Raw genomic sequence first — 25,342 nt, 5'->3', positions numbered from 1 at the left:
GGTTTTTTATTTATTTTGACCATAATGTCACACCTGTATGTCAAGTTGAGTTTGTGTCCCGTCTCCATGTTGGTTTTTGTGACTCCCTGTTTTATTTTGGAAATTAACTCTCCTCTCGTTTCAGGTTCCTTGCCCTTCCTCATGTGTCACCAGTCTGATTGTCTTCCCTGATTTCTGATTGTGTCCACCTGTTCCCACACTTCCCTCATGTGTACTTCTAGTCTGCGTCTCCCCTTGTCCTGTGGCAGTGTGTCATGTCCTTTGCCGTGTACACCCGCCTCATGAACCACCTCAAGCCCAGGTCACAGTTCTGGTTTGTACGTAGCCCTTAGTTGGCCTCGTGCCGTTTATAGCTCCTAAACTAGATTAGTTTAGAGCCTTTTTGATTGAGTGTTTTTGTTAATTCCTCTGTAAGTATTTAACTATTCAGCTCTCCGCCGGAGCATTTCCCCGCCATCTCCCTTCGGAGAAGTGTTTTGTTTCCAGGGACCTGCCTGTGTTTTTCTTTATTGGACAATAAAAAATGTCAGCTGAAAACCTACTCTGCGTCCGAGTCCTCCTCAGGAGCTCCCCCCGTGACACATAATCCATATTTGAAACTGGATGAATCTTTTTAGAAATTGAGATCTATTGTGTGTCAACATTTCAAACATCTTAATCGTGCTTGTTTATACTTACTTCTACTGGATAATTATAAGTAAGTTCCAGTAACCATAGAAACAACTGCAAATTACATAATAACTTAATTTGTTCAAGGTTCAACCCTAACATTCAGCTTCTGAAATTTCTGTGCAAAAAAATTAACACACAATGAATGAATGCAGAAAATTGGCAGCAAAAATTAACATTTTTTTCTGATGCTAAATTGGCAAACTTATACTAATTCTACCTTTAAAATGTGAGATGTGGTGATTTTTATTGTAATATGTGATAATGAGCTTCATATCTTTGGGTTTTGGAGAAGAAAGTGCATACTACTACACTTTCAATTGTCAACAAAATATGGGCGTTTTGAACATCTTTCGACATACTTTGAACAAAATGAATAGGCTCAGCTTACATAATAGGTAAAGTACAGAGAACACGACATACTGTATGTTTGCATGACGATGCGGTTGTATTTTCCCTGAGAGATGGGGGAACACTTGATGAAGCACGGAGACGGAGTCAAAGACATCGGCTTTCAGGTGGAGGACTGCGACTTTTTAATCAAGGTGACGATACCAAGAAGGAAGACTGATAACTAAGAACTGATATTTCTTTGCAACAGGTTGAAACGGACCAGTTGGCATCGGTTATGGCTTGACCCATCTTCTCTTTTTGGAAAATGACAAAAAACATTAACATAATTAATTGAAACATCATTAATTACATATTAGAGAGCATAGAGTTTATTTACTGTGTTCAAAGAAGTGAAAAATACCACAGGACAAAACCTGCAACTGTGTTTCTAGTTCAAGAAAAAAACTAACGTATATGTATTGTAACGCTCACCCCAGTACTGCAGCGTAAATAAGGAGGCGATGACTGGCGTGCAACTTCGGTGCATTTATTTAGGGAACTCAGCTTAACTCTGGTCCCTGTTGGCCGAGATCACGCCGTACAAACGCTTCCGCACACACAGCCCCCAGAACTCGCGTTGTCTCGCGAGACAATCCCCCCACCTCAATAGGTCTCATATAACAACATTGACTTCTGCTGGTAACTTTAATTTGTGCATAACAGCAACACATGCAACATCTGCATAACTGAAGAACTCATAATAACAGGGACACATTAACTCAGCTCATTACACAGCTTCCCCCCAACAAAGTCCCTCGTCCCGAGGGACTACACAAAGTCTCTGAGATGGCCCGGCCGACGTCTCTGTCTCCGCGGCCGTGAACGAGTGGGGGACGCAGGCGCCCCTGCCTGTCGGGGGGGGGGGGGGGGGGCTACACCCCTGTGCAGCGAAAGGTGCATGTGGTGGCAAGGGGGAAGGAGGGGTGTGAACAGGGGGGTCAGTCACTGTCTCTGGGGAATTAGGTGCAGGGGGGACGGGGCTCTGACAGGGCTCGTGCGTGTGTCTGTGTGTAGTGATTGTGCCGTCGCTTCTCCGCGCAGACGTTCGGGAAAGGAGGGAGTCTCCTCTGTACGGGGCCAATTTGTCTCTGTGGAGTGCAACCTTCTTCCTTTTTTCCGGCAGCTGGACTCGGTACACCACTTCACCCAGCCGTTCCACGACCAGACACGGCCCCACCCAATGACAGTCCAGTTTAGGGCACCGTCCCTTCTTCCTACGTGGGCTGTACACCCAAACCAGTTCTTCGGCTTGGAAGTGTCTCCCTTTTGACCTCATGTCATAGTTCCTTTTCTGTCTCATGCCCGCTTTCTCCAGCTGGTCTCGGGCAAAGACGTGGGCGGACTCCATCCCATCCTGGAGTCTCCTGGTGTACTCTCTCCCTGGGGGAACAGCAGGGGTGTCAGGTGGTTTGCCCAGGGCCACGTCCACTGGTGTCCTCAGCTCCCTCCCCAGTATGAGGAGGGCAGGCGTGCATGAGGTGGACTCCTGAACAGCAGACCTGTAGGCCATGAGGACAAGGGACAGGTGCGTGTCCCAGTCACGTCAATGCTCTGCAGTAAGGATTGCCAGCTGCTTTGCCAGGGTCCTGTTGAACCTCTCAACGAGGCCGTAGCTCTGGGGGTGCAGCGCCGTGGTCCGGGTCTTATGCATGCCACATACGCTCACACATGGTGGCAAAAACCTGTGATTCAAAATTCCTCCCTTGGTCGCTGTGGATGGTTTATGTCACCCCAAACCTGCTGAACATGCCCTCTACCAGAGCGTCAACCACTGTCTCTGCTTCCTGATTTGGCACTGCATATGCTCAGGCCATTTTGTAAAATAGTCCATGGCTACCAAAACGTACCGGTTTCCTGTGTCCGTGCGGGGAAATGGGCCCATGACATCCACAGCTATTCTCTCCATGGGAGCCCCCACTGCCTTCTGTTGTAGTTGCGCGCAGGACTGGTCCGGGGGGCCCTTATAGGCCGCGCAGAGGTCGCAGCGGCGGCAGAAGTCCTCCACGTCCCGTCTGGCCCGCCCCCAATAAAATCCCTGACGGAGCCGGCGGAGTGTTTTGGCTACTCCAAATTGCCCCGCCCCTGTGTTCCCATGGGATGCTTTCAGCACAGCGTTTCTCATTGAGCTGGGGACTATCACCTGCCACCTCTCCTCTCCCGTGGCAGGCTCCTTCCAGGCTCTCTGCAGTACCCCATCCTTCACTCTCAGCGCATCAAACACTGACCACAGTCCTTTTATTGCAGTGGAGCTCCCTGTGACCTCTTCCCAGGGTGGTCTCTGCCCAACTTCCACCCACTGTCGCATTGGATGTCTCTGTCCTGCTCCTGTTGTATCTGCCACTCAGCCACGTCAACCATCCGCGTACCCCGGCAGACTGGTCCGGCCCCTTCGTGCATGGGGCATGTCTCCTCCTCGATACGGAGCTCCCTCTCACGCGCTTCTCTCCGCCCGCAGTATCGGCACCCGCCCAGGGCGCAGGGGCGGCGGGACAGGGCATCTGCGTTGGCATGGCTGGCTCCGGCCCTGTGTTCCACTGTGAAAACATAGGACTGCAGCATTTCAATCCATCGTGCGACTTGGCCCTCTGGTTCTCTGGACATCAGAGGACATCAGCCACTGCAGCGCTGAGTGATCCGTCCTGACACCCAGATAGAACTTGAAGTGCTTTATCGCCGCGACCATTGCACCCATGCCCATGTCGCTGGTGTCCGTGTCCAGAATGAATGGCAACATGGGGTCAGGGGGAGTGAGGATGGGGGCCTCTGTCAGTGCCTTCTGGAGGGAGTTAAAGGCTTGCTGGCACTGTGGCGTCCAGGTGAAGCCCCTGCCCTGCTGCAGCAGGTGGTACAGGGGGGCGGCTGTGCAGGAGAAACCTCGCACAAACTTCCTGTAATATGAGGCCAGGCCAAGGAAGCTCTTCAGTTGTCGTTGGTCTGTGGGTGTGGGCCAGTCTCTCACTACCTGCACTTTCTCTTCCAGTGTGCTGATGCCTTCTTCCCCCAGCCTGTGACCCAAAAACTCCACCTCTTTCCTCATGAAGCGGCACTTTTCTAGGTGTAATTTCAGGCCCGCCGCAGACACTCTCTGCAGCACCAGCCTCAGCGACTCCAAGGCCGTTTTGAAGGAGCTCCCGTGGGCCAGGATGTCATCCAAATACACCAGACATCTCTGACGGGGAATGCCAGCCAGCACCCCGTCCATGAGTCTTTCAAAGGTGGCCGGGGCGTTGCACAGGCCAAAGCTGAGGACCCGGAACTGCCACAACCCCCTGTCCATACAGAAGGCCGTCTTTGGTCTCGCTTCAGGGCTGAGTGGCACCTGCCAGTATCCGTTTCGCAGGTCGAGTGAAGAGAACCAGGAGGAGCCAGACACCAAGTCCAGTGACTCATCGACCCTGGGCAATGGATATGCGTCCTTCTTGGTTACACTGTTCAGCGGTCTGTAGTCCACGCAGAATCTCATCTTGGGGCTCCTTTTTTTCGACACCATCACCACCCCCGAGGCCCATGGACTGTCTGACGGTTCGAAAATGCCAGCTTTTTGCATCTCTTCCACCACTCTGTCGGCAGACTCACGGTGAGTCATGGGAAGGCGCCGGGGACGCGTCTTGATGGGTTGTGCATCCCCCGTGTCGATTTCGTGTTGCACAAGGTGTGTCAGGCCCACTTCGTCGTCTGATGCAAAAATGTCTGTAAAGTCAGATAACACCTCCCACAGCTCCTCCTGCTGCCATTGCTCCAACTGGTCACAATTCTGTATCCATATCTCCCTCACCGCAGCCAGCCTGTCCGTCCCCTCCACCGTAGTCACGTCGGCTGGGTGAGGTGAGCCGGAATGTGCCGAGCTGGGCTGGACGTTGCTGGGGGCATGGGGCACCAGAGGCAGGGCACTGCGGACTTGGGAGTTGTCGCTCTCGTCTGGGGTCTTGCCATGGCAGTGTGTCTCCACGGCTGTCCTGACCAGGGGGCGTGGCTTTGAGGAACCTGTAGGTGGTATCATTCTGACAGTAGGGCCCCCGGGAAAGGTCAATGTGTTCTCCCCTGGATCCAGCAGGCAGCACGCAGACCTCAAAAAGTCCAGCCCCAGTATACATGGGTCCTGCACCTGCGCCACCCATACTGTAAAATTGATCGCTCGACCACCCACATTCAACGTCATCTTCCCCCTACCAAGCATAGGGGCCAGCTCACCAGTCACTGTCCTCAGCTGCATTGTAGTCTGCTCCAACTGCGTCCCCTCTGCAACCAACTCTGGCCGCATCAGTGTTGCTGTTGATCCCGTGTCCACAAGGGCGGTACATGAGGCCCCACATATGTTGACAGGGACGTGGCAGAAATTCCCAGCATGAGTCCAGCCTACCACCATCGTGGACTCCGTGTTGCCATCTGTTTCAGGGGGGAGTGGAGCCCCTCTCCCCCGTCTGTGCTGTTTGGGTCCCCCTCCTCCTGACGATGCGTCATGGGACATAATGCCAGGGGTCCGTACCGTCCCAACTATACGGGCCCCGGTCCGTTTCCCTGGTTGTCGGAATGCTTGGGGCACTGTCTGAGGAGATGGCCAGGCTGTCCGCATCCCCAGCAAACCAGGGGGCGGTGGCGAGGGCGTGTGGCACTTTGTGGCAAATGCGTGGACACAGCCCGGATCAGTTCCAGGGCCGTCTCCCATGTTCCCGTCCCCCACAATCTCCCTTTCCAGAGCCAGTTCCAAAGCCTCCTGTATGAAACAGGGATGGGCAAGCTGGGTCTGAATGCGCAGCTCCCTGGGAGTTATGGCTTGGATGAACTGGTCCCTGGCGAGCTCCGTCTGCACCGCAGGGGGCATGTGGGCATAAGCCCGCCGGGCTAGAGTTTCAATGTCGTTAGCTAAGGCACGGAGGGGCTCCCCGGGCTGCCTACGCCTGTTGGACAGTTCAGAGCGCAGGAGGCCGGGCTGTTAATGGTGTCCAAAATGTCTTTGTAGGGCTCCAACAAGAGCCTTATAATCGTTTCTCTCTTCTGGGCTGAGCAGTCACAGGCACGCTAGTGCATCATCTGTAAGGCATAAGGCTAACTGTAGCACTCTATCGTCCTCTGACCAGCCCGACGCCTGTGATAGCAGTTTGAATTGGGCATGAAATGCCTGCCAGTCCGCCTTACCGGAGTACTTGGTACTGGTACTGGTGTTTTACATGTGGCCCGGTAAGCATTGGCACCGCCATTTTGCCATACCTGCTGCACGTTCACTCCGCTGTAATGCCGTGCGAGTGAGGACGCCTTCCTCATGCCCCCCGCTCTGTCGGGGGTCAGCAGAGCCCATTCCCGCGTCGTTGGCCATGCTCCTCGCAGCCAGCTTCAAGCGGGCTTTGGTCTCCGCAGCGCGCTCAAACACCGCCGCCAGATCCTCTGCCCGGGCATAACCGTAGCTCACCTCCTCCTTAACTCTTGGCCGTGCTCCTTTCTCGTGCGGCATGTCCATCGACCGTACACACAGCGGCTCCGCTCGGCAAGCCCGCTAGCCGGCTAGGCTAACACCGGAGAAGAAACCAGTCTGTCACTTTTAGACTTCTGACACCAGTGTAACGCTCACCCCAGTACTGCAGCGTAAATAAGGAGGCGATGACTGGCGTGCAACTTCGGTGCATTTATTTAAGGAACTCAGCTTAACTCAGGTCACTGTTGGCCGAGACCACGCCGTACAAACGCTTCCGCACACACAGCCCCCAGAACTCTCGCGAGACAATCCCCCCACCTCAATAGGTCTCATATAACAACATTGACTTCTGCTGGTAACATTAGTGCATAACGGCGACACATGCAACATCTGCATAACTGAAGAACTCATAATAACAGGGACACATTAACTCAGCTCATCACAGTATCATCAAACTACCATATATGCGCTGTACATTTGCCCTCATTTGACTCCTCTACTCTGTGTTGAGAGTGACGGTTTGAAAAAACTCTCTATGTTAAGCATCAGCTGGCGACCACGAAATTGACTTTTGGCTTCACACAGAAATAACCTTTAGTCTCATTTGAGATGTAAGTGTATCACGGCATGTGTAGGGAGGTATTCTGTCTGCAGCCACTGGAGGGCTCCGGCTCTTCACACTGTAAAAGCTGTTGTCAGGCTATGTTTTCCAACTGATCCCAAAACTACTCCACGGACAGACGGCTAAAGAGCGCGGAGCTGTAATTGTCAGGGAACCCTGGGAGGAGCGGGACGGCCAGGGGTGGGTCAAGTATGCTGTGGTTCAAACGGTACGTAAAGATGGACGCACATTTGAAAGCCTCATGAGAATACACACAGAAAACTGGTGAGGGAGAATAATGTTGTGTCCATGTTTTGTCCTCAGTATGGAGATACTACGCACACACTCATTGAGTACCTCAGCCCCTACAAAGGCCTTTTCCTGCCGGGCTACAAAGAGCCTCTGTTTAGGGATCCTCTGTTAGCTACGCTGTGAGTCTCTGATAGTACCATGGGCTACAAAACATAAAGAAAGTATTCACATTTTATGTCCAAAACTTCATGGAAAAGTACCGCTGCAATGCTTTGTTTTTTCTTCTGTTTGTAGACCACCAGCAGGTTTAAACTTCATTGATCACCTGGTGGGAAACCAGCCAGATGACCACATGGTCCCAATTTCCGACTGGTAGGACTGTATAAGAGAACGTACACTGCATGCAAAACAGACACATAGGACAAAAGGACAAGTCAACACAAACAGTCGCTCCACCTCCCACATAGTGGGTAATGTTGGTGCAATATTCCAGTGCATCATTACTCTATAACTGGTTTATGAAATAAAAGAGAAAAAGGGATATTCATTGAGCTTATCGTCACATTTTCTATTTGTGTTCTCCAAATTCCAGGTACCAAAAGTGTTCGCTGTTCCATTGGTTCTGGTCCATAGACGACAAGCAGATCCACACACAGTACAGTTCACTGAGGTCCATCAAGATGCCCATTAATAAACCTGCAAGGGGGGAAAAAAATCACAAATCCAGGTGACTTTAGAGTGTTGTGGAGACTTGCAGGGGATTATCACGGTTGATCACAATGGTTGATCACAGTGCTTTATCACAATGGTTAATCACAGTGATTTATCACAATGGTTGATCACAGTGATTTATCACAATGGTTGATCACAGTGGTTAATTAATTCATATACCGCCGGCTGCAGCAGCTTTAGGAACAGTTGTACAATTTGGTAGTAAATGAACCAATTTGAAACTGTGGGACACCTCCTGGTTTACTGCACCTCCTCAGTGCATCTTATGTTCCTCTCCGTCTTCACAGGAATACGTGGACTACAACGGAGGACCAGGTGTTCAGCACATCGCTCTCAACACATCAGACATTATTCAGGCAGTAAGTCGCCTGCGTTAAGCTGCAGATTTCACATTAATCCACAAACCTCGTCTTCACGCACCCCCCCAAATCTGCAAGCAGAGGCAAGTTTTAGATCCCGCTTTCTTTTCCCCTTAACTCAGGTAGTGAACCTGCGCGCCCGAGGGATGGAGTTCCTTTCAGCGCCCAACATGTACTACAACGCACTGCGGCAGAACCTTAAAACCGCCAAGATCAAGGTCAAGGAGGACCTTGACCGTTTACAGGTGAGGTGGCACACAACCACAACAAGCATGGGATGATTTACAACCCTTTTGCTTTTGTCTAAACAATACACTTTGTTATCTTTGAAGGAATTGAAAATCCTCCTTGATTTTGATGACAAGGGCTACCTCCTTCAAATCTTCACCAAACCCGTCCAGGACCGACCAACCCTTTTCCTAGAGGCCATTCAGCACAACAACCACTCTGTAAGTGCCACAGACCACTCAAACCAACTACTGACACAAATGGTGAACGGAGGGTTATTGATTATGTGTGTTCATGGTGGGATCCATAAGCTTGTAGTGCAGTTTTTTTAATTCACCGCCTTCAAGGAGCCGAGATCGAGCCGTCTGAACACCTGTTTGCAGCTCCCACCCAGTGTGAACAGTAGCCCACTTGCAGGAGTTCAGTAAATCTGTCACAGGTACAGATTAAAAGGCTCTTGGGATTGTTGGATTGGGTTGCACCCTGTGGCACTCCATTTATAGCAACTACCCATTCCGCTTGTTAGAACAGGGCCCTCTTGTCACTCTGCAACATTTCACTGAAGTCTGCAGATGTGGAGGCAATCCGAACTGCAGCAAAGAATCCCTCCGAGCGACAACAAACACCTGATCTTTTGATTATCTGGCACAATATTTACATGATTAATTAGCCAGCCCCTAGTCAGCTCAGCTCCCCTCCAAGCGAAGTGGGTGTTTGAACAGATATTTATCTGTTGTGATCTCACATCAAAGTTTTATTGATGCTCCAAGCGGTGTTTGAGAGGAGACCCCCTTGGGGCCATGACAAATGACACACAAGACGGTAGATCTTCTGGTAATTAGCCATCTGCGAGCGCTCATTCTCTCTCCAGGGCTTAGGGGCAGGAAACTTCAAATCTCTGTTTGAGGCTATCGAGAAGGACCAAGAGGCCAGGGGCAACCTCACTGTGCTGACACCCAAAGGGCAGTCCAAAGCCTTCAACTGATCCTCCAGCTGCTGCTGCCAAGCCACGCTTCTACTGCTGTACACGGCTGTACATGTCAGGAGCAATCAACAACCTGGTGTATCAAACACAAACTGAATGCCTTCATGTGACAAGCTGCAAGTGCTGATATGCTGATATGCAGGTATGCTTACCTGCACGCCGTATTACTGAATGAAGAAATACCCAACCTACTTTAATCATCAGACTACTTTAATCATTACATAAATCTTTCTTACTGAAATGTATGACTTTTAAGATTAAGATCATTGTGTACTCTGTACAATGCCAGTCGAAATGTATTAGTAGATAAAAAGGCGCAGCTCCATTCGATCCTTTGCTTTATCTTTTCGTTTGGTAGCGCAGTGCACTACTTTTTTAGATCAAAATATTAGAACATTTACAGCTCTTAAACAGTGACGCACAACACAAAGAACTCTTTTAACTCCTCACTTGTGTTAAATGCTCTTTAGATTTGACAAAAAATGATAATCACATATCACGGCTATGACCGGAGAGGTTCGGTTACAATACAAAAATAAATAAAAGACATTGCAGGGGTGAATATCGTGCGTGGTAATATTCATTTGTTTTTTATGAGCAATCTAAGTAGAATTTAAGGACAAAAAAACACATCAGACAAGGTAAAAGGGTCATTTTAGACCATGTGGCATTGAAACCAAGCCGGACCGGAGTTTATTACCATGTACCATGTTTATTATGTTTTTTTTACTGTACATAAGTATCTGATTCCAAACTTTGTAGAGTAACCTTGTGTGAACTATTCCTTATAAATGACACTAGCAAACGCAACACATTTGACTTCCTGAGTTCTCCGGATTCTCCAGCAAAACAAATGTCTTTTGCACAGACGTTTGTCAGGCGGGTGATGGAAGGCAGGACTCAAATGCAGAGGATTCAAAAAAAGGGGTTTATTTAATAATTAACGAAAGTACTTCTTGGGCAAACGGTCCTTCAAGAAGGGGAGGGGAAATATAACAACCTCAAAATCACTCCGTCCGGAGGAAATAACCCGGTCTACAAAAACTAAGATCAAACAACAGGCAACAATAATCTTAACTTAATCTTGGCGTGATCGTGGCGAGAATGGCTTTGGCGAAGTCGATGGGAACGAAAACACTTCGGCACAAGACGAGGGAAGACGCTGACTAATAAACACATGAGGATAATGAGAAACAGGTGGACACAATCAGGGATCCGGGTAATTGGACAGGTGATACGAGAGGAAGGGCAAGCGATCTGAAACGAGAGGAGGGAACAGACTTTCAACATAAGACAGGAAATGACAAGACCAACACACCGGTGTTACAACGTTGTATTTCAAAATAATTTATTTGCATATAATTGGAATGAAGACAGGTTGATACATCTGTGATGGCACTGATCAGTTTCCATATAGAAACATTTGGTCTTTAGAGAGACCACTCTTTCAAACCTGGACAAAATGGATAAATATATTAGTAAATAAATATATTAGTGACATGTCACTATATTGAAATGTTCTATTATATATAAAATACAACACTATTTCATTTCTGTTTTTTTTTTTGTTCTTGTTTTGTACTCAAAGTATCCAAAATATACTGACATATCCCTTAATGTTCTGGAGGGATTTTAGACTCATAAAAAGGCAGTTTCAGCTCATTATTCTTGCAAAACAAAACAAAACAAAACAAAACAAACACATACAATAACACAAGAGAAAGATCTTGAACAGGGTGAAATTGCATCAGATATTTTGTGGCATTTCTAAACGCTATTTTTCATGTGCGGGAGGTTCTGGGCTTTTACTAATTTGATACCATGTTTCATTTTGTTTTCTTATTTGTAAAAGTGCTGCTTGTAATTCAGTCATTTCCATCTCAACCGCCGGCACTGTTTTGTCACATCGACACGTGACAATAACAGACAAGGAAACACTGATACTTGAGCTGGACAATGTTGCGCTGTTGACACATTCAAGGTGAGGTATTAGTACAACGGGACTGCAGTGAAAAATGCAAAATATTGATTGTTTGCATTTTAATTCCTGTATCCTCTCTCTTGTTATCGAAAGCACATTTCACGCTGATATTTAAGGAGGACAAGGCACAATATATAAATTAATATGTTCACTGTGTTCAAGATTGTGCCTCTTTGGTCAGACAGGTAAGAGCTTAGTGTGTTGGGAGATTCCTAATTCAGGATTGTGAGCATTTCTGTATGAATAAGACACATATGAGGCTTTAGTAAGTGCTACTAGTTGCATTGCTATACCTATGAGCTTTTTCTCTGCTATTAAACTGAATCTGAAGTGGGACCGAGGCTTTAATGGAAAGTCCACTCCACAACAGAATTCCTATACGTCTGATCTCGGTTCACTGAGCCTGTCTGGTTAAGAAAGCCCTTTTTGACCTCTACTTACACAGTCAAAGTGTTCAGAGTAATTCCCCTCGAGTATAAACACATATTCTGTCCACCTGTCTGCCTGAGTGGCTCCATGTGAAGAAGAGGGAAAATATGTAACAGAGATTCAAACCGTGATTCTGTCTTTTATCATTGAAAAATTATTCATCTGATGAAATGAAAATTAAAAAAAAAAATACTGTCTGATTTTGGCTGGATCTTCCTTCGAAGCCACACTAGCAGGGATTAGCAATGCACATTTACCACGACAAACAATGTTTTACCAATTCTGTAACTTTGACATGAATTATCCCCCATTTTTCCAGTGTTTGATTATTCCCGACATTTGTCGGGCAAGTTTGAAATCCTGGGAAAAGCAGACCAGCCTGGCTTGAATCGAGTTGTATAATTAAAAAGTCCCTATCTCCTTACTATGGCTGCAATGTAGAAAATACTTCTAGGGCTTTAGTTTCCGGAAGACAACTGGAGAGCATAGGCACTTTTCTGAGGATAATTCAACATTGCGATAAATCAGGCACTAATGGAACGGACAATCTAGTGCTCATATGTCTGATGAGGCCTGTTCACTCTGCCTGGATTGCGGTGTTGGACAGCACTGAGGTCAAACATGTGACCTTGCCCTTGGCAAGAGAAATGAGGAGATCGAGACAATAGCCCGCAATGATGCAACGAAATTCAGTCAAACCGGTTCCTTTTGAAAGCTTAAAAAATAATAATCACGGACTGCAAAAACAGATCCAAATGATCCAAACACATAATACAAACGTGTTGAAAACAGCTGCCATGGTTGAAATAATGAAAACAGGGCCTATGCAAGGCTCAGCCGCCTCAGTAAATGCTTCCCATTCGAGGGGCTGAGCATCAACCTTTCTCTCCATTTGGACAGCTCGGATTGCCATGAACTTTACTTTCTTGTTGAGTTTATGGGGAGCTACATGGTTGTGACCAAAAAACAAAAACAAACAAAACAACATCACTACAGCAGTACCTTTAAAGACCCCCCCTGTGTGAGGCATGTTAAGAAATCTGAGCTGAGGTAGGCAGGAGAAGGAAGACAAAGATCACGAGTGAAAGAAAGTACCTCTAAAAAAAAAAATCAAGTGATGTTGTAATAGAACGAGCAATGCAGAGATGGAGTCTCACTTCAAGAGGGCTCATCACCCTGAGCGAGGATCATTCGTTGCTTGTCACTAAAGACCATGGGAACTGGTGATATAATTTGGTAATTAATGCCTTTTCAGAACTGATGAGGACAAATCGAAAAACTGTGTTTGAGTTGTTTCCCCAGCAACTTCCCAACATTCATCAAATTCTATATAGTTTCGTATACAACATTATAAAGGGTCGGGTACATTTCTTTTGCATTATTAAATCACGTGGATTTCAATCTAACTCAGATGAAAGAGCATTTCAGCATGTGAGCTTTTAAGAAGCCGGGGAATCGTCTGAACGAAGGCATTGCTGGTGGAATTAAGTGGAAGACACAAGAGCAATAGCCAATGAGAGGCTTGTCCATTCTGGCTCTTGTGTAGCAGCATGGAAACAGGGATGCAACGAGTTCTCACACACCAGACTCCTCTTCTGATCCTGTGGACATAAAAACAGCTCAGGTCATCTTTAAAGTACAATCTAAAAAAGCAAAAGAAAACAAAGAATACAAAAAAAGGTTATGGTCAAAAAGGATGATTAAAGTTATTTCCCCCATGTTTCCTATTGGTTATAAAAAAATACTGCACTCAAGGTCAAACAGGTGAAGAAATTATCCGATAGAGGAAATAAAAGTGAATCAATTAAACTGTCCATTGTGAACAACTGTCATCATGATCCAACAACATACCAAACTATGAAATTAATAACCAAAATGATCCCCTCTGTCTAAGAGGCTGTTAATGTCATAAGCAAGTGAGACACCCACCCTGATTGTGGTGTAATGTTTGGCAGTACAAACAAATGTCTGTGTCCGCAGCAGGGCCGTGGTGGAACCTGCAGGGTGGCCTGTCCATAGAGGTCCCCGGCCCCAGCAGCTGAGGCTCTGAGTGGGCCTGTTGCACACGTTTTTGCCACACAACATGGGCCCCTGCATAGCAAGGCCAGTCCTCTATGCCTCCAGAGTCTAGGATGAGGGGCACGGGGAGCAAAGCCGGGTGCAGATCAGGAGGCGAGCAGCAGAAGCCCGGGCCCTGACCGTAGTGGATGTGGATGCTCCGGTCGTCCTGCAGATCGAGGCTCTGGTGGAAGCGGACCGAGGGGCCATCGCGGACACAGCCACCCACTCGCCCGAGAGGAGCTGTAGGGTGTCCGTGTCCCTGGTGGCAGCAGTGGGGCTGGAGCTGTAAAGGGATGGAGGATACACGTACGGAAGGTCCTGTAGGGCTGCTGGGGTCAAGGTCCTGGCCCTCTGTCCCAGCGCCGGGCCGATCCGCAGGGTCGGGCTTTGGGCACTGGCAGGTGATGTGCTTAGGAGGGCAAACAGGCATGTCTCTTTCAAGGACAAGGGGAGCCGGTGCAGCAGCAACAGCGGCGGTGGCACCCTGCTCCTCGTCGGAGCCTCTGCTTGGGCCCTGGCTGTGCTCCGCCTCCTCGTAGTGGTGGTGTCTGTGGCGGTGGTAGTGGATGTGGCTGAACACAGTCTGCGGCTGCTCTTCGGGGCAGCCAGCTTTGTTCACCACAGAATCCAGAGACCTGGGCCGGGCCTGGGCGCCTGCCTCCAGGCTGCCCCTGCGGGGGGGGCGCCCAGAGCCCGGCCCGTAATACACAAATGGGTCATAGTCACTGCTCAGAGAGCTGCGGAAGGTGGACCAGCTGCCATAAACCCCCTGCAGAGACACGTCGGTACAGTTCAGAACAGAGTCGCTGGAGGAGCCGTGGCAGGGCCCCGAGCTGGAGTCGCTTGCCGGCCCATCGGCCAAGTACCCACTGCGTTCCGTGTGGTAGCTGCCCCCCGAGCAGCTGCCGTCGTCCTGCCTATTGTGGGCTGGCGCCCCGCGGTGCTGCGGCGGGACGGAGGTGGGGTGGTGCAGACGTGAGCTGGAAGCACTGCGCTGGGCTGGACAGGATGAGCGATAGTTGTGGCAGGACCGACGGGGGGTGCAGTGGTGCGTGGAGGTCCGGCAGTTCCCTCCAATCCTGTGGGGCCGCCCGGGACCCTCTCCGGGAAGGTGGTAGCCGCAGCCAGCAGAGAGCGGCCTGCTGGCGAGGAAATGTAGTGTTTGGGGTTCCATGGCGGACGGGCCCGTGTAGTGGCCAAGCGAGGGATAAGGTCCCGAGGGTCCGCGAGGATAGTGGGACCTCATAGCGAACGGGATGGCGTGCTGGGGGATAAGGTGGTTGCGTGCGCTCCTGTAAGGCTGAGGGTGCAGGAAACTCTGGCTTTGCTCTGAACTCTGCTGGAGTCTGGTCCTCTGGGGATGCCGCTCCGTCCCTGTGGAGCACAGCGGCAGTCAGACTACACAATATACATCAGTTCCAACACGGCTTCTAATTATTAAGCAATTATTGCAGCTGATTCAAAAGATCAAATCTAAAGTCAAGACAGAAATTACAAGCCGGCCAAAATCCTTCTATAGGCAGCAACAAGTCAAGGACTGCATTTTCAAAGAAGATAGTGATGAAGTTGATCTGAAAATATGCTATTCCTTACCCATGATGTTGTGCATGCAGAGGGGACAGGTGCGGTGCTGCAGCAGCCAGGGGTCGACACAGTCTTTATGGAACTCATGCGCACAGGAGATGATCCTCAAATGCTGGGAGTATAGCAAGACAGAAGTAGATTTAATGCTAAACAGCTGACAAAGGACGGTTGAATCTGCAGACGCGGGATGTTTCCCTCGCTCTCTCTCTTCTTACCTGCCCGTCCTGGAAGTCCTCCAGGCAGATGGCACAGACGGGGCTGGAGTTGGAGCTGCTGGCCGACCCCCAGGCTGCTCGGTGGCGCTGGGACCCCGAGCAGCCCTGAGAGCTGTATGTTGTGGTCTCCAGTCGACTGATGGCCTGTATGGTCTGCTGATGGACAGAGTCCTGCACGAATGAGAAGCAAGGGTTGGAAGAAACCCTTTAAAAAAAACAGTCTCCCACTGAGCTACGGCTACTTTGCTTTCACTCACCCAAGTCCTGTTAGACTTGCACTTGTAGCGGAAAGCAAAGATGAGGACGATGGTCAGAATAGCGAGGACAATGGTGAGCAGGATACCCACGTCATAATGTGGCTGGAAGGGAAAAGAGGAGGGACGGAGAGCGAGATGTGGGTTTTATTTCACAGAGTATTCCAACATGTCTGAAACTTAAAGGAACCCCTGCCTGGGTGCTCAAGCACCGTTGATCTGTCTCCCACCCTCTCCTCTCTACACTGGAAGGTCCGTTTACATCATAACCATGCTTTCTCCGCCAGCACGATGGCCATTCACAAGGCTTCCTTTCTGTGGTGGGTAAAGCCAGAGAGAGGTGGGTGTGTGTGTACGGGTTTCTGTGCTTACCCATTTGGGCTGCTCCGCCATGACCTCAATGATAACTTTGGCCTCCTCGTTCTTGTTGACCAGACCCATCAACTCTTCGGCGTTCTTCCCCTCCACCAGCACGACTGGACGCAGAAGGGAGTCCGATTCCCGAAGCTGTGAGCAGGTGCGGTACAATGGAAGTGTGATATTTTCTGTGAGCTCTAGCTGTGTCTTTAAACTAGGTTTGCGTAGCTGTAGCTCTGTGTTTTCACACTCACCTCAGCAGCAGCATTCGCGTCATCACTAACATCAAAGATAATTGCCTGAGCTCCTTTGTCCAACGCCATGCGGGCCTGAAGGAGAAAACACAGGAGAGGCGACAGTTAAACATACGGAGAGCGAGGACATTTTCAGGGGATTCGTACACTCGTGTGATGAGGATAGTCAGGAGGAACGATCTCATCATGCACAACATCTCTGTCTTCCGCCATCACTAGGTGGCAGTAACGCACTGAGCATCAGGCCAAACCTTTTCCACCTGACTCTGACTGACTAAAAAGTGTGTAAGCAGGAATCTGATGAAGGGTACGCTTCATATTTAAACTAGGGCTAAAAAGATATAGTGAACAAGCATAGCTGGTTTTCATATTGTGTCTACCCAGTTCTGCAAGTAGCTTAACTTTGCTTAAATGTCCACTAGCTACAGTATTCCCCAAACGGTGTCGGTTAGCTGGTTGTTCCTGAGGAGGTAGCTGATGCCATGAGAGCGGTGAGAATGGCCAATGGCTTCATTACAAGAAGGAAAGTGGTGGAAACATGGCGAACGTGATGAGGAGACACAAGTTTAAACTCAGGTCAAACACAACACCAACCAGGGATTTCTCTCCCACTGCAGGGAGGAGCCCACACGGACACACACACACACACACACACACACACGCAGGCACGCACGCGCACATACACACACACACTCAGGTTTGTGTTGTGGGTGCATGGAATTCAGATCACAAAAGCCAATGCATGACTATGAAGAAACTTAATTTGTTGTCAGAAAGTCATAGTTGTATCTCAAATCTCAAAGTACTGTACATTACAGATCAGTATTTAAAAAGCACCTCAATGCCCATCTGCGAGCTTAAATACTATGTGCATGTGTTCTTGCAGACAGTTAACAATACTGCGCCACAGAAATACTGGTGGCCGTAGTATTTACTGTCAGAGAGAGGTCAAATAGAAAATGAACATATCCCTTTTTATCTGGTTTTTCAGCTGTGGTTCCACAGCTTTTCCTCTGTTTCATCAAAGCAGTAATTGTAGTACGTGCATGGGCCTAAATGGGGTGCGGTCACGAAGCAGAAAAAAAAAGAGAAAAGAAGAAAAAGCTCGATCTGTGACATGTGGGAATTTGCTTCACCTGTGGTTCAAAAGTTCCCTTATGCGGCACTAGAAGTGAACATGGCCTGTAATCGTGGGGATCTTGTGGTCCGACACACACACACACACACACAATAAGTTTAAAATAATTTCCTATAGTTTAAAAACATACCATAATACACTTCCCCAATGAGTGCTGCTGTGGTCGTATTAGATCGTAGCGCAGTAGTGACACCACAGACTGCTCGCCAAGCCCTACTCCACCACGAGCTAAAGACCTGGAAGAGGCCCCGAGAGATCTCATTAAATCATTATTAGAGGATATGTTTAACCTTTAATGGCGCAGGGAAAAGCTGTGACGCTAATAGGGCCAGTTAACGGGACTGCCATGGCCGGTACGGACGGAACTGGAGCAGACATTCTCTGTGGCTGGGTGGAGGCCGGGTGGAGGCCTCGTGGAGGTGCAACTCGACACATGTGAGTCAATGCTATTTGACGTTTGAGTAAACATTAACAACTGCCGCATCGGAGCCGAGCGCGGTTTCCAGGGGTATACGGGAAAGGACGTCATTGCTGAAAAACTAACAAACAACACTGATTGGATTTCCACAGAGGGGGACATTATTTCAGCGAGGAGGAGCAGCGGATAGTTCTTGACACAGGCCGGCTGTCACAAACATAAACACTTATGAGGGCAAAGAGCGAGACAGGAGCCCTGCGAGGTCACACAGTTACACTAGCAGGTACGCCTTTGCCACAGACAACCTATTTCTTGCCTTTTCTCTCCTTTTTGTTAAGGTGTAAAAGGAAAATGTTTATGGGTATTTTAAAAGTTACTACAAGTATTGAACATTAACTTTGGCGCCTCCCTGTATATGAGGAAAAATGCTCAAGTATGTTGTTGTGTATAGTATGTTGTACCTGTAGTTTATACCACAGGTACGATGTACTAATACTCAGTAGACCTTTGTTGCAGTAACCATTTAACAAATGAATGTCATTTGATCATAAAGGTAGAATATCTACATACTCACGCTGTTAGCATGGGGAATAAAAACATTTGCTGCCCAGCATGAAGTCATAAGATTCATTTGGTCTCTTTTTCCTGTCCACTTATGTCAAGTTTTTGTTTTCTCTGCCCCATTATCACAAATCTGCCCCAGTGGCTTCCGTTTGAGCAACACACTAACAGCCTATGTAAAAAGAGCACTACTAAGGATGCAGACCTTTGAGGGCTTCTTGTCCCACTGCTTACTGTCAGTATCCTCCCACCTTATCCTCTAAAACCAAGGTCAAGGGACTCATCTGATTGGCCCATTTGATTTGACCGGCCCATTAATCGTCTGGATGCTCCCTCGGGTAGTTGACTCTACTTGGGTTGCGGGTTGTGCTGTCGGGGAGCCAGGCCTGACATCAAGGCGTATCCTCGTTTTAAGGGTCTCGCCGTGGTTTTTCTGTCACCTGACAACATCGCCTGTCAACATCTCAGCGTTTGTCCAAAGGGTTTAATGCGGCGCCGAGAAAATCAACCCAAAAGGCGAATACCCCTTCATCTGCAGCCATGTTCCAACATAACGGTGGGAAAAGAGAGGGGGCGAGCATGAGAATATTACACAAACACAGATACATTCAGCCTCAGCCACAGGGAAACATCTGCTGTGTTTTTATTGAACATCTATGATTACAGAACTCTATTCAAAGTCCAATTGAGATTTTATTCAAATTTCTCCATTAAAGGGGAAGTAAAGACAAACTTTGAAGTCACTCATCTGCAGTGGTGAGCGCAGGGCAACAATACATCTGGCTTAGCGAGTCATTTTCATTCACAATGAGCCATTATTTAACATATTTGTTATGTATTCTGACTAGATCTGCCACTGGAGTGAGATCATTTGGCTTGTTTCAGGAATCTCATATATGTGTGCAAAACGTACAGAGCAGGACAGTAGTACTAGTAACTATACAATTGAATGTCTATAAAGAAAGGTTGAGAAGAAGTTGAGAAGTAATGTATTTGATTCTTATTTATTTCATTTACTATGACTAAATGACTTGGACGGACATTTTATTAGTGCAGCCAGTAAGTAAGACATTATGATCTTGACCTAAGCTCCTCGGGGAGGCTGGAATGTGTGGAGGATACGGCCATAAACCCCCTCGCTCTCCAAAAACCCTTCCTGCCTCTTCAAAGCACGCCGCCAGACTCCATTCAACACAATCTAACTTGTCTTTTTCTCAGCGTGACTTTCCAGATCATTCATTGCACGGGTAAATTATATCGGGGAATAATATGTGTGGGAATAAAGAGTGAGAGTGAGAGGCAGAAAAAAAAGAGGAGGAGGGCGGGAGAGGAGTGAGGCGAGCAGGCTGTGATGCTGCTGCATGAAAGTGTCTAATGACAGACTGCAGCGCTCCGGCCTGCAGGTCTGAGGCCGGCTCTCTGCTCTGTCATTTCTCCTGACTGGCCCGGCACACTGGAACCATTACCCGCGCACTGGGACGTCGCCGTGCGGCTAAATGAGGAGCAGATGGCACCAACAGGGGGATGATGTTGGGGACAGGAGGTGGGGTGCAGGTGAGACAGGTATTACTCAACCCTGTACGTCTCCAGGATTCGAGCACCTTCGCTAGTCTGTTGGTAACATGAGGTATCAGGATTTAATGATTTCATGGAGCCAACAGACCTTTTGGAGATTCGTCCACTGTTCTGTTTACCTGTCAGAAGATGCGAGTCCTCCAGACATCACAGTCATCTCTTATTGAACAACCAAAAGTCTGTGAGGGCATGAATGTCTGTTTAAACTTAAATGTCAATTAATCCAATGATTACTGAGATGTTTGGACCGAAGTCCGATTGCCACGTTGCTAGCATAAAGATAACCACATCCTCTGCATTACCATTTATCTTTCTTTAATTACTTGAAAGATTTATTAGACAATGAATCTGGAACTCAATGAGCAATATCAGAAAAGAGACAGAAAACGTTCTCCTGGTGACTGCATTCCTACCTGTGTAAACGCACAGCTTTGCTTCAAATACTGTTTACCCTGTTTTGAACTGGCATATTTAAATCTAATTGTGTGTGAATAACTGCTCTGTGTGTGTGTGTGTGTGTGTGTGTGTGTGTGTGTTTGATTGCCGGGTGCCACTGGCTCAGCGGCATAAGAGTTGGTCTGGAGGAGGGAAGGGTGTAGCCCGGATGGGTATCCATTACTCACAGGGGTTCTTTGATGTGTGGCCGCCGAAGGGGGGGGAGTAATGTATGAGGAGGAGGAGGAGGAGGAGGAGGAAGAGGACGGGGGTTAGGGTGGGGGGGCATGTCAGGGCAGGTGAGCAGATCTCAGGAAAAGTGTTGAGCCGGAGGGGGTTGGGTCTGAATCACACACACGCACCTCCTCCTCCTCCTCCTCCTCCCTACAACTTCCACTCATTATGGAACACACACACTAAACACTAAGTCTACACACCGGGCTTGGCTACTCTTCTCATGCAGAGGAGTAAGAAAGACACTGGAAGACGTTATGAACCCGATCTGCCTGTGTGGAAGTTAGAGAGGTCTTCTAGAACAAATAGTATTATAGTTCAGCCCACCCTCCTTCTTCCTCCCCTCTACACTCCCCCCCCCCCCTCCCCCCTCTTGTTAGCAGACCCCGGCTACGACGAGAAACACATCTGAAAGGCAAAGCAAGCGCAGGGGGACACGGAGGGAGTCATCTGATACACTGTCACCTGCTAAAGGTGTCCCTGAAACATCAAGAGACGAACGGCGAGACAGAAGGGACTGATGTGGGTAACGATGGAGCCCGGAGGCGTTGACTCCATTGTACACACGCCACCACCTGACCTCCCGTTTAAGTTCTTAAACGCAGCCTGCCCAATGCCCGGGAAGGTGACACAGCCAGATAACAGATAAATCACAGCAGGAGAGAAAAAGTACTTTGGTTTTGAAGGAGCCGTGCTGACCGCTGAGGAAATCAGAGAGTTTGCTTTATTGATAAGTGTAAAAAGATCTGCATCCTAAATATAAAGCTAGTGCCAATGAATGGTTAGCTTAGCTTAGCGAGGGACTAAAAACCGAGGGGGGCAGATAGTGTGGATCTGTCAGATGGTAGAAGAAACGAACTCGGTCGGCCATCACCAGCGCAAAAACAACATCGTCGTCACATTTTCATCATCACTTTACCCCGTGCACTGACTGAACAACCCCCTCAAACAACTAAGCTGTGTCAGCACGTGAAATACTCCTGAAATGAATTACAGCTGTAGCTGTCGAGATACTTTAATCACAGGAGTTCCTGGCTGTAATAAGTATAATTAAGTAAACCACCTAAGTTACGGGGCAGGAAAAGAGTTGTAAAGAGGGTTGGATCTCTGGATTTACGCCGTCAAACACGCCAAACCCCACCTTTCTCCACTTTCTCCTAACGTCCAAGCATCCAGAGGGCCCTTTTTATATACACATTTCATTTTTATTTTTTTATGAAACTGTGAGAGTCCCACAGAGGAGCCACTATCTCTTTATTGTTTGTATTGCACTCCATCGAGAGATCCAGAATAATCCTCACTGGAGCGGAAAAAGACACCCCGTTTTGTAGGCTTGGTATTGGTATGTTGATACATTCCTATGGCAGTGATGAGAGTATAACTAGAGGAGGGAGAGAAAGTGTCCTGCATGATCTGTGGCCGGGGCATGGAAGAGGATTTTTTTCTCTTTAGCGACAGGCGGCAACACAGAGACTCGGGGGAAGCAAATTAGAGGGCCTTTCCCGGCCTTTTAAGAGGCAGATAATGTTCTTGTTTTCATAAAGCATCCTGTTATTTAATCAGGCCTGTAAGTGAGAGCCTCCTACAGCGTGGAGCAGCCTCCCTCCTCTCCTCCCCTCCCATCATTCCTGCCCTGAGCCCTCCATCTCATTCAACAGCTCTTGTAAGCCTCCAGGAATTCATTCCTGGAACAGGCCGTGCAGTAAGCCGTGTCTTTCTGCATTGCAAACACTCACACACACGTACACACAACCAGCACAGTGACAATTGAAAAAAACACGCTGGATGTCTGTTCATGAGGTAAACCTAGACACAATTAAAGTATGAACCCCCCCCCCCCCCCATTGTTGTATTTCTGTCATTGGAAATCTTCTACTTGCAGCGGTAGAAGAATTACGAATTATAAAATAAAGTATGTTGTTAAATAAAATGGCCTCAGGGTGCTTTACAGTCTATATACATGCAACATCCTCTCTCTCAAAGCCCTCACATCGGCACAGGAAAAGGTCCCGTCCCCCAAAAATGAAACGAAACACGGGGGAGAAAAAAAGGAAGAAAGCTTAGCGAGAACGGCAGAGGAGGATCCCTGTCCCGGAATGGACAGATTGCAACGGGTACAGAATGAACAACATAAAAGATCAAATTTTGATAAAAGGGTTTTGAATAAAGCCCTGTTTACTGTAGTGAAGTCTAAGTATAAGACAATCAAGTACAAGTGGCTTGAAATTGTGCTTAAAGGAACAGTGTTGTTAAAGGTTGTTTTCTTGCCGTTCATGTCTACATGCGGAGGGTGTCCGCTTCATGAAGCATGCCGCCTTGTTTTTACAGCATTGTCGAAAACATAATCCGAACACTGCCTCTATTAACAACTATTAATTTGTTTCAGTAGGCTGCAATCTGCAATCTCATCACTAGATGCTGCAAAATCCTACACACTGCACCCAAGACACCGCACTCATTCACGTCTTAAATGTAGTTGTATTTCACAACTGTTTAATTGACATCAAGTTATTTCAGTAGGTTCAGTGGATGTTAAAGGAGACACTTCACCGTGGGTTTAAATTCCTACTACATTTCAGTAAAAGCGAATCCGTGACCACGCTAGCCGCTCTGAGAGACTGAGCAGGTTTGATAGGATAAATTAAAAGAGTGACCTACTGATGGCGCTAAAGGACCGTTCAACAGTCATTGAGGTGATGACAAATCCTCCTGCACCGAATGTAATGGTAACCCATATGTTGTTGTTTTTGTTGACTCATAACCACAAATGTGCAATGTACGTCATGATGGGGAAAAAAATGAGAACTAGAGTAGTTTGATTTTTGTGGATAAACCGGGAAAAATGTTTTAGACACCACCAAAAAAAAGATTAGTGGAAAAGTACAGCTCACATTCACAGACTTTCTGAATAAGACTCAATATAAAAAAACCTTTTAGTCCCGAGTTAGCTGCTAGCTGCTTACCCTGTGCAAATGAAATAGTCTAAATAGTCCCATTGCATCCTCGTGAGTGACAAGCTTTGGAGAGTTAAACAGGCTCATGCAGCAGAGGAGCAACAAGAAGTCGCTGCCTCTGCCTGCAATGTCGAAAAACACCTGTTTTCCGGCTTGCCCGGACTCCGACGGACGCTTGGTGCTTGCCTGGCGAAGTAGTTATTGGTAAAACAAACCTGTCTACTTTCCACATCACTTTCACCAGCAGCGCTCTCTTGCCAAAGCCTGAGGCGGGCCAAAAGAAAAGAAGAAAAAAAAGAAAGTAAAAGAGGCAGAGATGAAGACACAAAGAGGAGAAAAGTAAGACGGTGGAAGGACATAGAAAGATGTCTTTTTTTCTCCTTTTTCTTTTCTTTTTTTTATGCCAATGTTTCACTTAATCTCATAAAGGCAGTGTGAAAACCTCCATCTGTTTGCCGAGCAGTTCAAAAGAGACTCCACATGCCTCTGCTTGCTGCTATATAAAAACAACATTCTAATGCAGATCTTAAAGAGGGCCAGCGGCTCAGGCTGCACAATGAGAACTGGGACGTGCCAGACGCGCCGATGGAGGACGGGAGGGTGGAAAGAGAATTAGGTAGGCAAACATGGGGGGAATGTGAGCGGCAGAGAGGGACTGGCAACAACAAAAAGGGAAGGGAGAGAGCGAGAGAGAGAGAGAGAGACGTGAGAGAGTCCAATCAAGGCAACAAATTTTCCTGTCAACAGCTCTGCTGCTGACCTGCCAGACGTGACCTTCAAGGACCAGACAGACAGCAGTGCTGTGGGTCACCCCCCCTCCTCCCCTCCGCCCCCCTCCCTCCTGCCCCTCCCCTCTGAATCAACCCATTCACCTCTCTTGACTCTGCTGCTTTCTCTTGCCTTCTCCTCTCCCTCGTCATGTTTCACCACGGGGCTTACCGGTCGCCTTTGTCGTTAATGGAGGAATGTCCTGGCTTTGAACGTCATCTTGTGTTAATTGTGTGGCTCATGAACGGGGAGGGGGTGGGGGGTGAGGGGGAGATCCAAGGGCACCGCCTTTAGACTCGGAGCGCAGAGGTGAAGACAAGACTCAATTGACGAACCAAACAAAAATACAACAGATAATGAGATAATGGTTTCTTTGATCCACAGTCAAAGGTGTCTGTAGGGTTTTCCTGCAAACGGGTGGCTCCACACACCTCCAGGGCTCCTTACCCCCAATAGCCGGGGCAAGACCAGGCCCGCTATTTTGACAAGCCCCCC

The 25,342-nt window shown here is 48.1% G+C and overlaps 2 protein-coding genes across 2 annotated transcripts in view; one reads left to right on the top strand and one right to left on the bottom strand.

Annotated features, from left to right (window-relative positions):
* The first annotated feature begins 7,099 nt into the window (after positions 1 to 7,099).
* hpda (4-hydroxyphenylpyruvate dioxygenase a) lies at positions 7,100 to 10,446 on the top strand. Its single transcript, XM_078105060.1, is given in 10 exon segments — positions 7,100 to 7,111; positions 7,213 to 7,302; positions 7,398 to 7,504; positions 7,620 to 7,697; positions 7,918 to 8,024; positions 8,027 to 8,052; positions 8,345 to 8,416; positions 8,539 to 8,661; positions 8,749 to 8,865; positions 9,516 to 10,446. Coding segments are annotated over 10 exon segments (846 nt in total). The 3' UTR covers positions 9,630 to 10,446.
* A 514-nt stretch (positions 10,447 to 10,960) lies between these two features.
* Positions 10,961 to 25,342, bottom strand: part of rnf43 (ring finger protein 43) — a 64,596-nt gene continuing 50,214 nt past the window's right edge. Inside the window, exons 3-9 of the mRNA XM_078106176.1 lie at positions 16,765 to 16,839; positions 16,526 to 16,660; positions 16,157 to 16,258; positions 15,900 to 16,070; positions 15,694 to 15,796; positions 13,969 to 15,474; positions 10,961 to 13,640 (exon numbers count right to left, since the gene is read on the bottom strand). Of these exons, the coding sequence (XP_077962302.1) occupies positions 13,615 to 13,640; positions 13,969 to 15,474; positions 15,694 to 15,796; positions 15,900 to 16,070; positions 16,157 to 16,258; positions 16,526 to 16,660; positions 16,765 to 16,839 (2,118 nt within the window). The 3' untranslated portion in view covers positions 10,961 to 13,614. The remainder of the gene's footprint in view (positions 13,641 to 13,968; positions 15,475 to 15,693; positions 15,797 to 15,899; positions 16,071 to 16,156; positions 16,259 to 16,525; positions 16,661 to 16,764; positions 16,840 to 25,342) is intronic.

The sequence above is a fragment of the Gasterosteus aculeatus genome, chromosome 7, assembly GCF_964276395.1.
Source record: "Gasterosteus aculeatus chromosome 7, fGasAcu3.hap1.1, whole genome shotgun sequence".
NCBI lineage: Eukaryota > Metazoa > Chordata > Actinopteri > Perciformes > Gasterosteidae > Gasterosteus > Gasterosteus aculeatus.
Note: the sequence above shows the minus strand (reverse complement) of the source record. Positions and strands in the feature narration are given on the sequence as shown.